This window comes from Cokeromyces recurvatus (genome assembly GCF_025118155.1).
Source record: "Cokeromyces recurvatus strain NRRL 2243 chromosome Unknown BX663scaffold_28, whole genome shotgun sequence".
Lineage (NCBI taxonomy): Eukaryota > Fungi > Mucoromycota > Mucoromycetes > Mucorales > Mucoraceae > Cokeromyces > Cokeromyces recurvatus.
The window spans coordinates 195,079-208,915 of record NW_026251414.1 but is presented as its reverse complement, the minus strand read 5'-3'; the positions used below and the strand labels follow the sequence as shown (position 1 = coordinate 208,915).

At 30.9% G+C, this 13,837-nt stretch overlaps 5 protein-coding genes across 5 annotated transcripts; 1 reads left to right on the top strand and 4 right to left on the bottom strand.

Annotated features, from left to right (window-relative positions):
- Positions 1 to 96: 96 nt before the first annotated feature.
- On the bottom strand, positions 97 to 569 carry BX663DRAFT_440666 (CAP domain-containing protein; the record flags this gene model as incomplete). Its single annotated transcript, XM_051523409.1, has 2 exons — positions 97 to 375; positions 462 to 569. The coding sequence occupies 2 exons, from the start codon at positions 567 to 569 to the stop codon at positions 97 to 99; spliced, it is 387 nt and encodes a 128-aa protein (XP_051379733.1).
- A 2,401-nt stretch (positions 570 to 2,970) lies between these two features.
- On the bottom strand, positions 2,971 to 3,309 carry BX663DRAFT_440663 (uncharacterized protein; the record flags this gene model as incomplete). Its single annotated transcript, XM_051523408.1, has 1 exon — positions 2,971 to 3,309. A coding segment is annotated over one exon (339 nt), but the record flags the coding sequence as incomplete, so codon positions are not given.
- Positions 3,310 to 3,904: 595 nt separating this feature from the next.
- BX663DRAFT_520300 (uncharacterized protein) lies at positions 3,905 to 4,297 on the bottom strand. Its single transcript, XM_051529099.1, has one exon. It carries the CDS (start codon positions 4,191 to 4,193, stop codon positions 3,942 to 3,944), a length of 252 nt encoding a protein of 83 aa, XP_051379731.1. The 5' UTR covers positions 4,194 to 4,297; the 3' UTR covers positions 3,905 to 3,941.
- Positions 4,298 to 6,367: 2,070 nt separating this feature from the next.
- BX663DRAFT_532705 (uncharacterized protein) lies at positions 6,368 to 10,917 on the top strand (the record flags this gene model as incomplete). Its single annotated transcript, XM_051530478.1, has 11 exons — positions 6,368 to 6,988; positions 7,065 to 7,127; positions 7,197 to 8,048; positions 8,115 to 8,171; positions 8,240 to 8,401; positions 8,533 to 8,631; positions 8,712 to 9,765; positions 9,811 to 9,940; positions 10,005 to 10,131; positions 10,202 to 10,621; positions 10,723 to 10,917. 11 exons carry the CDS (start codon positions 6,368 to 6,370, stop codon positions 10,915 to 10,917), a joined length of 3,780 nt encoding a protein of 1,259 aa, XP_051379730.1.
- Positions 10,918 to 11,189: 272 nt separating this feature from the next.
- BX663DRAFT_488972 (uncharacterized protein) lies at positions 11,190 to 13,741 on the bottom strand (the record flags this gene model as incomplete). The annotated part of the gene is made up of 4 exons (XM_051524855.1): positions 11,190 to 11,950; positions 12,023 to 12,887; positions 12,945 to 13,174; positions 13,720 to 13,741. The coding sequence occupies 4 exons, from the start codon at positions 13,739 to 13,741 to the stop codon at positions 11,190 to 11,192; spliced, it is 1,878 nt and encodes a 625-aa protein (XP_051379729.1).
- Positions 13,742 to 13,837: the final 96 nt, after the last annotated feature.

Sequence of the window (13,837 nt, the reverse complement as noted above, 5' to 3'; positions counted from 1 at the left end):
TAGAGATGATACTATTTTACAATTTTTATTTTTATAGATGTATCTATGGATATATGTGTATATGTATATATAAATATATAAAAGGGTTCTCGGTTCTTACATAGGGAAAACGTTCTTGGTATAGAGGCCAATAACATTTCCAGGAGGTTTGTAATCGCAAACATAAAAGGTAGCTTTATAATTTTTACAGTATGTAGCGGCACAACCAATTTCAGTAGTTGAGTTCCAGACAAGTTGAGTAAAATGGCCTGTTACCTTACCATTCTTAGAGCTACCAGTCTTATAATCATAGTCGACATTTTCTTCATAAAATCCATTGATAGCATCTCCTATGTCGGAATAGCCAAGACCAATGTTCTGACCGGTGCCTGGCATCTATTATTATTATTATTATTATTATTATTACAGATTCTTGATGTATAATATATACATATAAACTTTTTTTTTTGTTATCTTACCACACTATGCCCCCACACACATGTATCAGTGACTTTTTGAGCATGTGCCTCTAATTCTTTACTCCAAACAACTGGAGGAACATGATGTACTTCACGATAACAGTTTGTCATTGCTAAAGCCATATCTTCGAGTTCTTCTTTAGCCGAGTCCGCAGGAGCAGCATATGCCATTTGGATGAGAGCAACGAAAAGGGCGATTTTCAAAGCAATAACTGTAGTAAAATGGAGCATTTGATAAGGATTTCTTAAAAAAAATAATAATAATATTAAAAAACCGTTGATACGATCCATATTATCCTCTCTTTTATATAGATTTGTCTTTTATGATTAATGTTACCTAATAATATTGTATGATGATGTTAAATGACATTTGTGTCAAATTGAGTTCCAGATTAGGATACCTAATTGTCTATGTTTACACAGATATAAAAAAAAAAGTGTGATAGACAGCCTTATAAAGATCATTCTCACTCTTCGCAAGTTGTGATACATGTATATCATTTCTATATTCTATTTAATAACGTACTATAGTATATATTTCTTTTTTTTTTTTTGTTTATCTTTATAGTTAAAAAAAAAGAAACTTCGAGATATATACACTACTTTTTTTTTTTTTTTTTTTTTAATATATGAGAGATGCAATAGTATATAATTATTATCATATAAAACAAGAGACAATATGTAATCAATTAATGCTATTGATTATCACTGGTAGAGCGATCAAATAATAATAACTTTATTTTATTTTTTCTAAATTTTGACGGGCTTTCAAAGTAAATTAGTACCGTTTAACTTTATTATAATATGAGACGTTTGACAAATATAATCTATAGCTTTGTGTAATATTATGGGTTACATTCAAAAAAAAAAAAAAAAAGCAAAAAGAGAGGAATAAGAGTTAAAGGGAAGGATGTCACGTATCTTCATACACTTGCCTGTAATTATATGACATGAATCCTGAATCAAAGGATATGAGCCATAAAAGAATGTTAGTATTTAAAGAAGAAAAAAAGTACGCCCTATTGATTCAAGGAACTGCCCTATTAGTTAAGGTGTTTTAACGATCTGGTTTAAGTTTTAAAATTATTTGATCTGAGTATAAGTTCCTGACGCCTTTTACATTGGATTAAAGACGATATGAACCCTTTATAAAAATAAATATTTAGAACTAATAGATAGGATGTCTTATAATTGACGCCTTCAGATGATTGGATGTTAATAAGTGTTTGATGTTTACAAAATGTTAATTGTAGTATGCACTATAATGTTTTACTCTCTATTCAATTCAACTTTATAGTTTATTCTGTATTATGTAATTTATCTTTTTTTTTTTTTTTTTTTTTTTTTTTTTTTTTTTTTTTTATAATCATATCTGTAACAAGTTGGACATATGCTTCAAAAAAAAAAAAAAATTCCAAACAAAATCCTGGCCTTGCTGCTATAATCGCATTCACTCAAAGTTATACATAATTAATGTCTGAGTCTGGTTGTTGCTGAAGTGTGACTCAATGTTAATTGTTATCGTCTATTAAGGCAAAAATAAAAAAAAAATCAGGTAAAAAAAAAATGATTAAAAAAAAATCATGTTAACTCAATTCACATAAAGGCAAACATTTTTTTTTTTTTTTAAGGTTTGCATTGGATGGGAAAATCCAGTAAATATTAACTCTTTTTGAAAAAAAAATGCACACAGAGTAAGAGGTAAAAAGGGCTACTGATATTGATGGTTGCAAGATTTTTTTTTTTTTTTATAGTTGGATTAGAGGAGAGAAATCAGACAGAAACAAACAGCAACCAAATCCAGACCAAAATTTATACTATATTCCCATGTATATTGCTCTAATCAATTTACTATAAGTGAGACAGTAAGAGTGCCTTTTTTAGAAGGAACATGTCTTAGTTAAAAGGTGAAAGTACCATCAGCACCAGCTTACAGTTAGAAGATTTGCTGAAACCCTAAAGTTAGAAATATATTCAAATGTCTATTACGTATCAAAAAAGAAAAAAGTAAACTAATGTTTGAAAATAAGGCTTTCCTTACATTTCCATTAGATAGATAGAAATTTGCGTCCTTTTTTTTTTTTCTTTTTTATTTTTTTTTCCTTTTAGATAAGCACACTGTCATAATTTGTGCTGTTTTAACTCAAGTTACTGGATGTAACTGAGAAATGCTCAAGCAAACTTTCTAAGCATCAGCTGAATACTGACGTCAATTATATGAAACGCTCCAATGAGTGCATTCATAATGTCAAAATCGAGGTTTTATTTTATTTTATTTTTTTTTTTTTTTTGGAGCATACGTCTAACTCTGTAGATTATTTGTTATCAGAGGTTGCACTTTACGCGATTAAAGAATTTTATTTAAAAAAAATTAAAAAATGACCAATGAGCACATAGCATTTATATGCTGTTTTGCCCTGGTCAGATCGCTATGGAAAAAAGAAAAGGAAAGAAAAACCCCTTTTTGGATATAAAAGGGAAAATATTGAAGTGTATATATAAGTGATGATAATTAACTATCAGAAATTCGTTTTTGTATTGAAAGAAGATGATGGTCAGAGGGTTCAGGGATTTGGGAGTGAGCTAGATAGTCCATCTTAAGCAGAATTGCACATATGGAAGGCCAGCGTATGAGCCAGGCATCGATTGATTTTCTCACTTCCTTAGCAAGAAATGTTGATGGTAATAGGTTCAAGAGATAAGAGAGTGGATCTTCAATAGATTTGGGCATCTGAAGGCGGTTATGCATATGCAAACAAGAAAAACTATGTGAGCGTGTGAAGAGTTCATTTGGATTGGATGGAAGGGGCCAGGCTTGGGGTTTACCAAGAGGTAACCAACCAAGTCGCCATCCAGGTTGCACTTTATACAGTATTTCTACTTCAAATTCAGAAACAAAACGTTAGATGAGATTCAGAAAAAAAAAATTGCTATTTTTTTTCGTAAAGACTTCTTACCTGTAAAATCTTTAAACCAGCACCTCACCGGAATGAGATGTGGCAACCACATTGGAGGTGGCGCTTTGTCGCGTGAAGACAGTAGGGCAATCGTTCCCATTCCAAATTGAAGAAGCAATCAGAAACATATTCTTGGATGCCATAACATCACGATTCCAAAAAAAAAAATATATTGCAAATGTTGCACTTCAATACTTGATGGATTCGTTTGACATCGTCACCTTCCCCACATTTCAGATCCTTGAGGTCTTGATTCAAGCAAGAGTTACAGTTCTATAATGATACTGTTTAGGACATGTGATATATGGACATCGTTGTACTAACCTTGGAGGTTTTATACTCATTAATATCTAAAAGTAACAACTCTCCAAATCTCTCTCTATGCTTTAATTGCCTATACATCTTGTTTGAAACGCCGTGTCGAAGACCTTTGAATTTGATGTGATCCTTGTTTTGAAGACCATCACCAAAGATTACAAGAGGCATTTTCTTGCGATCGCCTTCTTCGAAACGGCTCTTGTTCTTCCTACACCTTCTCAATTGTGAATTGGCAGCCGCTCGTTCCTCTTGATTTGTCTTCAGTCCTTCTGACCTTTCTTTTTCTTCTTCTGTTTCTCTTCATATTCTTTCTTCTATTCTTGTTATACTTATTACCTCCATTTAACAAAATATTGACGCTTGTTTCTATAGCGATTTGAGAGCCAACGTAGTTTTTCCATCCGTATCTTGCAGTGTTAAACCCATAAAATTCAAATAAGCGACTCATATGCTCCATCATGTATAACACATGTTGAAGGTAATCTTCTGATGATACTGTTTTTGGTGTTGGGGTATCAGTTTCAATTTTAGTTAAGCCTAATTCTTGCTTCCTTTTTTGTTCTTTTTTAAGTCTATTCGTATTTCCCATCATATTATAATACTCTGCACTAGAAAGACTTCGAATATCATTGTTCCCATGATAAGATACAAATACATCTTTACGGCCGGGGTCTACGGTTCACGGTCTGAAATATGTATTAATCTCTTCTTGATTAAAATCATTTAATTGAAGAGAAGCACTCTCAGAAGTTTCACTTGTCTTTCGACAAAATGAGACTTTGCAAGTGTATCCATCTGTGTATATAGAGTTCAAAAATAGTCTGTTCTTTTGCAGTAAATTTTCCAAAGCTTCAAAATGCTTTCTCGTTTTGCAAGCTTTTTTGCTGCAATAAGTGTTTCGGCTTCAGTATATATGAGTGTACGTGTCATTAATAAAAGAAAGATAAAAAAATAAAAGACAAACAGAAGAAGAGAGAGGAAGAAATAGTATAGCAAAAATTCAGTTCATAATTATCGATCTGGGATCCAATACAATAGGATTAAGATATGATATATTGAAGATCACACCACAAGATTAATCACTAAAGATGTCTTGCTTATTAGTTATATAATGAAGCGCAGACTAACTACTTATTTGTATTTCTCTTAGACCGGCTGAATACAGATATGAACTTGTCAATTTAAAGAGACAAAGAGATCTCAGATCCTTTTTTTTTTGGCTCCCAAGGTTTGATATAGGTTATGATTAAAAAATGAGTTTTTGAGTCCCAGTCTTACATCGTGTAGTGCTATAATGGTACGAATGCTCGAAAAGCTGACTGTTTTTTTTTAAGAATCCACCCCTAAATCGAAGAAAAAAAAATCCTTAAATTTACTCAACGCAGTCGTGAATTGGTTTCCCATTGTACAATTAAATCAACACCAAAAGATGGATTTTTTTTTATAAATACGCTAGCTAAACCTTCTTAAAGTTGTTCGCAAGTAGCATCCATGTAAGAGGCAAAAAAAAAAAAAAAATAGCTAACCTGTTAGCCTACAGTTGCATTTTAGCTCGTCTAATATTTTGTCTCAATTTAATTTCTCGAGTTCTTTTGTTTGATTTCCATGTTCGCTTCTTCCAAAAAAGGTAAACTAAATATCTGAAAACTAATTTTGATTCATCTAGAAAAGAACTAACTTCGTCCAAATTTAAAGTGTAAAAACTGTAAGGCCAAAGTTTTTTCACATAATTTGAACTGACCTGGGCAATCCAACATAACAAAGATATTATGTGCTTATAGGTCACTTTATAAATTTTAATTTATAAAAATTATAAAAATAAAAAATGTTTAATTGTAAGGCCAAAGGATACTAATTTAATTTCAAAGCCCGTCAAAAATTGGGTGTTTACTCCGTTTTTTTTTTTTTTTTTTTTTTTTTTTTTTTTCAAAAGTTTTAGACTGTCATATTTGAAAGTTTGTATGAACACATATTTTATGCATATATTAAAAAAAAAAGGTTTATACGTAATAAATAATAGATTAATTTTTCTTTTAAAAAAGAAGAAAAATATCAAAATCACATAATATACATTCATATAAATATCGTATTGATATTATATAAACATGCACAATTTATCTGTCTGGTAATTCAACTATCTTTCAGTTGTTATTTAAACTAGCAAATAATAAGCAGTCAATCCTCATGCAAACAAAAAAAAAAATCATTTAAAAGATGGCGTGTCACGTGATTAGCACTTTCATTAATAGCATAAAATTATCTTTCTCCTTTTTTCAGTTCGTACATTATTTTTCCCTTTGTCGGTTATTCCAGAAGAAGGAACAAAGAAGCGATTACATCCTATGTTTCTAGATTGGATATCTCAGCTTCGATTGTTACAGCATGACTCACGTAATTTAGAATTGCCAACTTTTTAATCGTGTAACTTTGTCAATTGATTTCTTTTCTTTTCCTTTCTTTTCCTTTCTTTTCTTTTTTTTTTGTCAAAAACTAGAAACAAATATTCTTAGTTCTCTTCCATTATCTATTCGGAGAGTACTTATATCAGAAATTACAGGATATCTTCATCCAGCATCAGGTAAACAACCACCTAGCCCAAGTATATTTTCATCACCAGCACATGTGAAATGGTTCATGGAAATCATTGGTCAGGGATTCAATTTACCACTTGAAGATATGGCTATTACAAACGATGATATTGAAATTTATGCAAGATGGTTATTGGAGCAAAATGTTCGACCACAAGCTATTGTTCAAGATGGTTTAGAACAAGAATTTTATCAAATTATTTTTCACCATTTCTCATTTTTATTCCAACCACGTATTGCTCGAGCACAGGCAGCATCACCTGTTCACGATAATACACCTACAAATCTTAATAATTCTACATCAAAAAGCACTTCTTCATCTTTTCATATTAATATGATTCCTGTTGGAGCTCATAACGGCATTATACCATTAGCATTTAATACTTCATCTAATAATTCCACACAAACTAATCCATCTAATCCTCAAACAAGCGCTATAAAAGAAACACTTTCACAACTTGTACAAAGACATATTGAGCTTTGTAAAAAGACTTTAAAAGTGATAGTGATGGCTGGTAGGACGTTAAGATTTTCAGAAGAGACATGGTTAGTCTTATTGAAAGTCATGTTGGGTATTACGGACTATCTATTAAAGGAACCCGTTGGTGAGACTTCTAGTTTAGGTGTTATGAATATGGCAGATGAATTATGTGATAATTTACTGCAGGTATTAATGAGTAGCTGATAGAAAAAAAAAAGATCACACATACACGTATACTTATTTTAATTTGTGAATGGAGTAGGTTTTATTTGAATTATGGTTAAGATCAGCTACAATGAATGTTGAAATGTGGGATATATTAAAGGTATATACATATACACATACATACATACATACATATATACATGAATTTCGCTTATATCGCTCTATCCAGAATTGCTTTGCTAGATGGACACATCGCTCAAAGGCTATTCAACAATGGAGCTCAACTTCCCTTGCACTAACTAGAAGAATACAAAATCTTATTTATGGAGAAAAGGAAGGAACAGATGGAGTTTATATTAATGGTCTAAATATTAAGCTTGATCTTCCCAACGAGTTTGTTTATTATGCATGGCATCGTGTTATTTATTTCATTCCACATCCATTGAAGTTGCCTTCTACCAATTTTACTCTTTCTATACTTGGTATAGGTAATCTAGTAGATGCATTAAATTCAAGTAACAGTAGTAATGCAGATGGCAAAAGAGATAATCCTAATACTCCTGATGGGAATACGATATTACACATGTTTGGCACTTATTTATTTGATGCTGCCTCTAAAGCCTTAAATGCAAACCAAGAACAACAATGTGGTTGTGCTGAGGCATTTGCTACATTATGTAAAATATTCTGTAAACCACAAAGGCGTGAACCCTTCTTACGCACCTATATTGAACGATTTTATGCTGCTTTAATCATCGGACTCAAATCAGATGCCTGTTTACCCACTATTTTATTATCATGCACAGACTTATTTACTACAGATCTAGAAGGTATTCGTATGCTAGTACCTAATTTTATTTCAGCTATTAGAATGGTATTACCTAAATTAAGGTTCGTTTGTAAGACCAATGTATCGATTGATAACTTAAGATTAGCAGCTATTAAAGTATTGAGTACCATTATGTGTATGCCTAATCATTTCGATAAAGTAGAATTCAAGTCAGGTTGGGATTGTGAGATAAACAATCAAAATGAAAGCTCATCTTTAATCGGAGAGCAAGAACAATTGATTACTGAATTGGTATATCATGAAATTTAGCAAAGCCCATGCTTGATCTTGTTTAACTTGATTCTTGTATTTCAATAGATTCGTGTCCTTTATGATACATCAAATCCTGAAGATTCAAAAAATTTATTCTTGTCGGTAAATAATTTAATTTAAACATACCTTCAACTATCTTTAATTATGTATATGCTTTATTATTATGCTAGTTAAAATACTATATACTTGAAGTTCTTCTTATGTCGCTTAAAACGGAAACATCTTCATACAATATGAGATACATCCTTCATCTAATAAACGTATATGTCATTGAAGATGTGCCATTCTGTCCAGGCCTTGTTGGTACTGTGGTAAAATTAATTCAAGATAAGGTAAATTGAATTCAATCCATATTAGTATAGACTTCATTTAATTATTTAATTATTTAATTATTTAATTATTTAATTATTTAATTATTTAATTATTTATATTTATATATATATATATATATATGAATATAAAGATTTTAACAATGCAGTTGCCAGCTGATGTAACACTTGTAGCTTTTGATGTACTTATGGATTTTGTAAATTTATATGATTTTGTAAAAAGAGACAGCAAGGTATAAATACTATATACACATATATACATTTATTTATTTATTGACATTATTAATATCAAAAAAAAAAAAAAAACTTACAGAATGTAGCAAGGGAACTCGTATTAGCTCTTAGTAGATATGTTGACAAACTAATTACTACAGGAAACTTATCTCAAACGTATCCATTAATTGTTCAAGCATATGATTGTATGATAAAATGGATTCTGGTCAGTCAATGGATTATAGATGATTATGATTGTTATAAAGCAGTTATTGATACATTAAGTAAAGGCATTACGATTTTTGAACGAGAACCTGTTGCTAGTCCCACAACAAGTAATAATCATATTGATCCGGTAAATGCTGAAAAGAAAAAGAAAAGAGATGCTGCCTTCCCACAAACAAAGCAGCTTTTTCAATTACCTCCTCGAGTTAATAAAGGAAACCATCATAGTAATCATCATTACGATAATAATAATAATAATCTAAACCAGGCAATGAATACACATAACAGTCCATCAGTACGTAAAAAGGAAGAAGCTGCTGTGAGAATGGCTGCTGAGTATTGTATGTCACAATTTGTCAATCAACTTGGCCGATTTATGATACCCTATGAACATTCATTAGGAGGATTTAGACCAGCGATAGTAGACGACCTACAGCAATTAAAAGAATTGAAATCTCAGGATAAAGATTTATCTGAAATGTCATCCATTCGATGTTTTTTAATCGATAAGCGCTCATTACTCACCATTATTGATATTACAAATCAAATGCATAAAGATGGGGAGCCAAACAATGCTCCACACATTGTGGCTATTATACGAGATACAACTGGTAAATATATTTGGTCCATGGAAATACATTACAAGGAAAACAAGATACCAGCAGGTTCACCAGAATTAAAGCTTTCTTCATCAAGTATGGATAGTGAAAAGAAATCAGAATGTAAAGGCCCTAAAGAAACTCCAGCACAAAAAATAATTATTCCTACTGTTACCGCTGTTAATGAAGATGGCATACCGGATATGGATAAAATATTTGTTGAAAATTCGGACGAATGGAAACAGTGGGAGACGATAAAGAGCTTAATGAGTCGACAAGAAGAATCGAAAAAGTTGATTATAAATCAATATAAAAATGAAGAAACATCAAGTAAATATCAGAATTCTTCTCTTCTTTCTAATGTCGATTGTAAAGAACCAAGGGGATCTAGACTCTTACTCTCACATATTGGTTATTTGTTGCCTGAGAACAGAAAACATATTACTTCATTATGTTTGAACGACACAACTATTCATGAAATAGAAAAGTTAGATGAACTAAATGAGTAGGTATTCTCCATATTCATATATGATTTAAAGTGTTCATTTTAATAACTTTACGTTAATAAGGCGTGATTGTATTTCGATATCTGCATATTATGCTAAATCCGGCAACATTACATTATTAGAGTTAATTGAGAAACCTCCACCATTAAGTCAAGAATTTATTCAGTTTATCCATTGTCTTGGCTGGCCAGTAAGTATATAAATATATATAGAAGTAAAAAAGGAAAAAAAAAATAATAATAATTTGTCTTAATTAATAGATTAAAACATCTTATCATAAGGGATATAAAGGAAGGCTTGATGCGTCTATTTCTGATACTATTCCCTACTTTTCTGATCGAACTACTGAATTTTTAGTTCATGTTCCATACTTTATCCGAATGCCCCCTGATAATGATACCAAATGGGGTAAAGTAGATTCTTTTTCAAGCCTTTATCAAGATGTCTCCTCTGACGATCATGTATGCGTTATTTGGATTGAAGATCTGTCAAATTATAAATCCTTAGCTAATCTGATAAAAACCTCTAACCCATCTAATTCGAAAGCAATGGTTTATATCTTCATTAATCCTTTAAAGAATGGTGCTAATGGACTGTATTTAATTAAAATCTTAATTCCGTCAGTAGGAAATACACCTTCTAGTATCTTGGCTAGCCAACGATTAAATGAAAATGCTTTGGTAAAAAAAAAAAAAAAGAAAAAAAAGATCATAATTTGTAACTGGAGAGTTTTTATTTAACCTATGATCCTAATTTTTTCCCCCACCCCCTCCCTCCTTAGATTTTTGGTCCATTAGTAGACGGTATAGTTGTTAGTCGTCATGCCTTAGGCGCAATGGTAAGAAGTACTGCAATTTCTGCACACCAAGCCTGCAGAGTTGTCACAGACACGTATACAAGGCCTTATGCTATAAGAAAAGCATATATAGAAGATTTGGCTCATAGACATCGTACTAAATTGCCTTTATCACAGTAAATATATAAAGTTTTAATGTTTGAATCATTTATTTATTTATTTATTCATTTTTTTTTATTGTAGGTTTTATTCTGATTTATTTACCGGAAAAAACTGCTACTAAATACATCTATTCCTTCCCTTAACACAATTATATATTAATAATAGTCTCCTCCTCTAGTCATGTCCTTAAACTTATTTGGAAATAGAATACTTACAGTTATTTTCTCTTTTTAATAAATAAATGATAAAAATAATAATAATAATAACATACATACTACTATTATCATTGATCAAAAAATACGGAGACCATTTAAATATAATGCTCGAATACTTTTGCAGGTAATTGATATGTATTCATTCTCATTTTTGTATATTGCGTCTTTAGTTTTCTTAAACTTGGTTGCATGCATTCTACTACTACTGAAAGTATGTTGTGTCTCTGAGCGATTTTCCCTTGAGTTTAACCCCAACTCAGATGATAATAGGTCATGATGATTAGGGAAGAAAGAGGGATTTGTATATCCTGTAAGATCATACCAATAGGCTTCACAAGTGTTACCTAATATGATCTTAAACCTAGATGTTCCTAGTCGAGCGTTACATTTGCTTGATACACGGATTTGTTCCAATACCAGAATATTTAGATGATGATTAGGTAAATAGATATCAAATGTATGATTGTTATTAGATGACTCATGTAATGATGAAGTTGGAATAATAGATATGCATGATAAATAACGTAGGGCCTTACAATAAGTGGAAATAAAGGGAAACACGGGATTATCATTATCTAGTGATACATGCTCTAGTTTTAAAGTTTGCAATCCATAGCCAAAATTGCTATTGTTACTAATAATAGTAGTGGATGTAAATGTAGATGTAGATGTTGGTGTAGAACATGACTTGGAAGCAATTATTATTTTAGCATGTGTGATGACCAATGAGATTAGGTTTGGACAATAGTTTAATATATTCTCAAGGCATATCTTCCCTTCATCATTCTTACTAATCACTTGCGTAGTATCATTCTGACTTACAGTCATATTCTGATCTATACATGTACCAAAAGAAAGATAAAGGGACGTAATATGATAGCATTGTTTTAAAGTATGCATTAAAATACCTAGACCATCACTTCCTCTCATAAGCAGCCGACGACAGTCAATTGTCAAGTGATTAATATAATGCCTTTGATTTGATTTTACTAAACTATCAAGTTCATATATTAAACTATTAACATCAAAGCTATCGCCAAATGACAATTGACTTAAGCAAACATCATTCTCGTCTAACAAACGAAGAAAGATGTCATTCAAAACAAAGGGTTGGATCTTGAGAGCCCTTAATTTTTTACATTGCTTAGCAATTTTTAATAACTCGATCTGATACCTTATGGAGTCGCAGCCCTTTGATTCTTCTTGTTTAAAAGGTAAACAGGAGTTTTCTATTTCAAGTGTTTTGATACGAGTATATTTTTGAGCAATATAATTCATGTATCCAAATACATCATCACTAATTTTACTATTCACAAAACGAAATGAATGTAGATTGATTGCAGGACTAATTTTAGATAAAAGTGATAACTCTGCAGTTAACAGTATTGTATCTAATATATTCAATAACATAAGCTGCGGACAATTTTCATGTATCTTTTCTAACTCTGTTATTGATAAATAAATTTTTTCAAATGTAAGTGACTTGAGTTGAGGAGCATGATGTAGTAAATTGATTAAGGATATCTTTTGGTTGGTAAGGTCGTTTTGATTATTGAATTGAATGAATAAGGATGTTAACTGGGTTGGTTGCTGTTGAAGAAGAAAGCAGGTAACTGTGATGCCATTGAACTCCACCAAGGTTTGCATATCTTTCCATAACAGAAAATTATTTTTTACTTTGTCTAATTCCTTGCGTTTTTGATATTGTTGGTAATATTCAAAGGGCATGCGGTAAGTCCCTTTACTTGCAATAACACCATCATGCATAAACACCTTCAAATAAGGACATAGTAATGGCAATTGACCTAAAGTTGCTGGTACTATACTTACTCTTTCAATAACCAGTTTTTGAACCTGGTAGCCAATTGAATACATTGTTTCATGGCCATACAATGATGTCTCTAGGTTGTAATAAAAAAATGAACGAAACTGATGTTCCCCCCTTATGTAAACATTACTATAACGATACCTAACCCATTTCTTATACCATAGGCTACAAATACTCTGACAAGTAGCTATATCTTTATCAGATAAACAACTTACTATTAACTGAAATATCTCTACAGGTAAGTCAAAAAATAGCATAGTATCCACAAATAAATAATATATGTATATGTATAAAGAGAGAAAGAGAGAGAGAGAGAGATAAATTGAACAGTGTGAGAATAAATACACATATAGTATTTCTGGGAACATTGGATGAGATATTGCAAAAGGGAAATAGGTCAGAAGACATAAATGATGATACAATTACTAAACGTTAGAGAAAGGCTATATAAAAAATAATTGTCCATTATACCCAGTATTAATCATATTTTTTTCCTCCCTTACACAATATCAGCAGTATAAATACGCCTTAAAAAAGCATTAAACTTCTTATAAAATAATAATGTGAATTCAAGAGTTTCATTAACACATCCATATCCTAAGAAATATCCCTAGACAGATTCCATTCTCCTCTCCTACTAATTGTGCAATAAATAAAATCTTTTGCTTTTAACTCTTTTTTATCTTTTTATCTTTTTTATCTTTTTTATCTTTTTTTTTTTTTTTTTTTTTTTTTTTTTTTTTTTTCATAGATATTTGTTCCCTTCTTTGAACTAACCTAGTTCATAATTACTATACATGTAAATATAATTATTTCCCTCTTAATTATCCATGTACAAAATTTTACACTTGAAGGTGTTATACCAAATTATGCATGTGAACATTGTGTAGAATGT

Excerpts from the sequence above, each read along its gene's own strand:
- BX663DRAFT_520300 (XM_051529099.1), bottom strand. The coding sequence starts at position 4,193 with ATGATGGAGCATATGAGTCGCTTATTTGAATTTTATGGGTTTAACACT.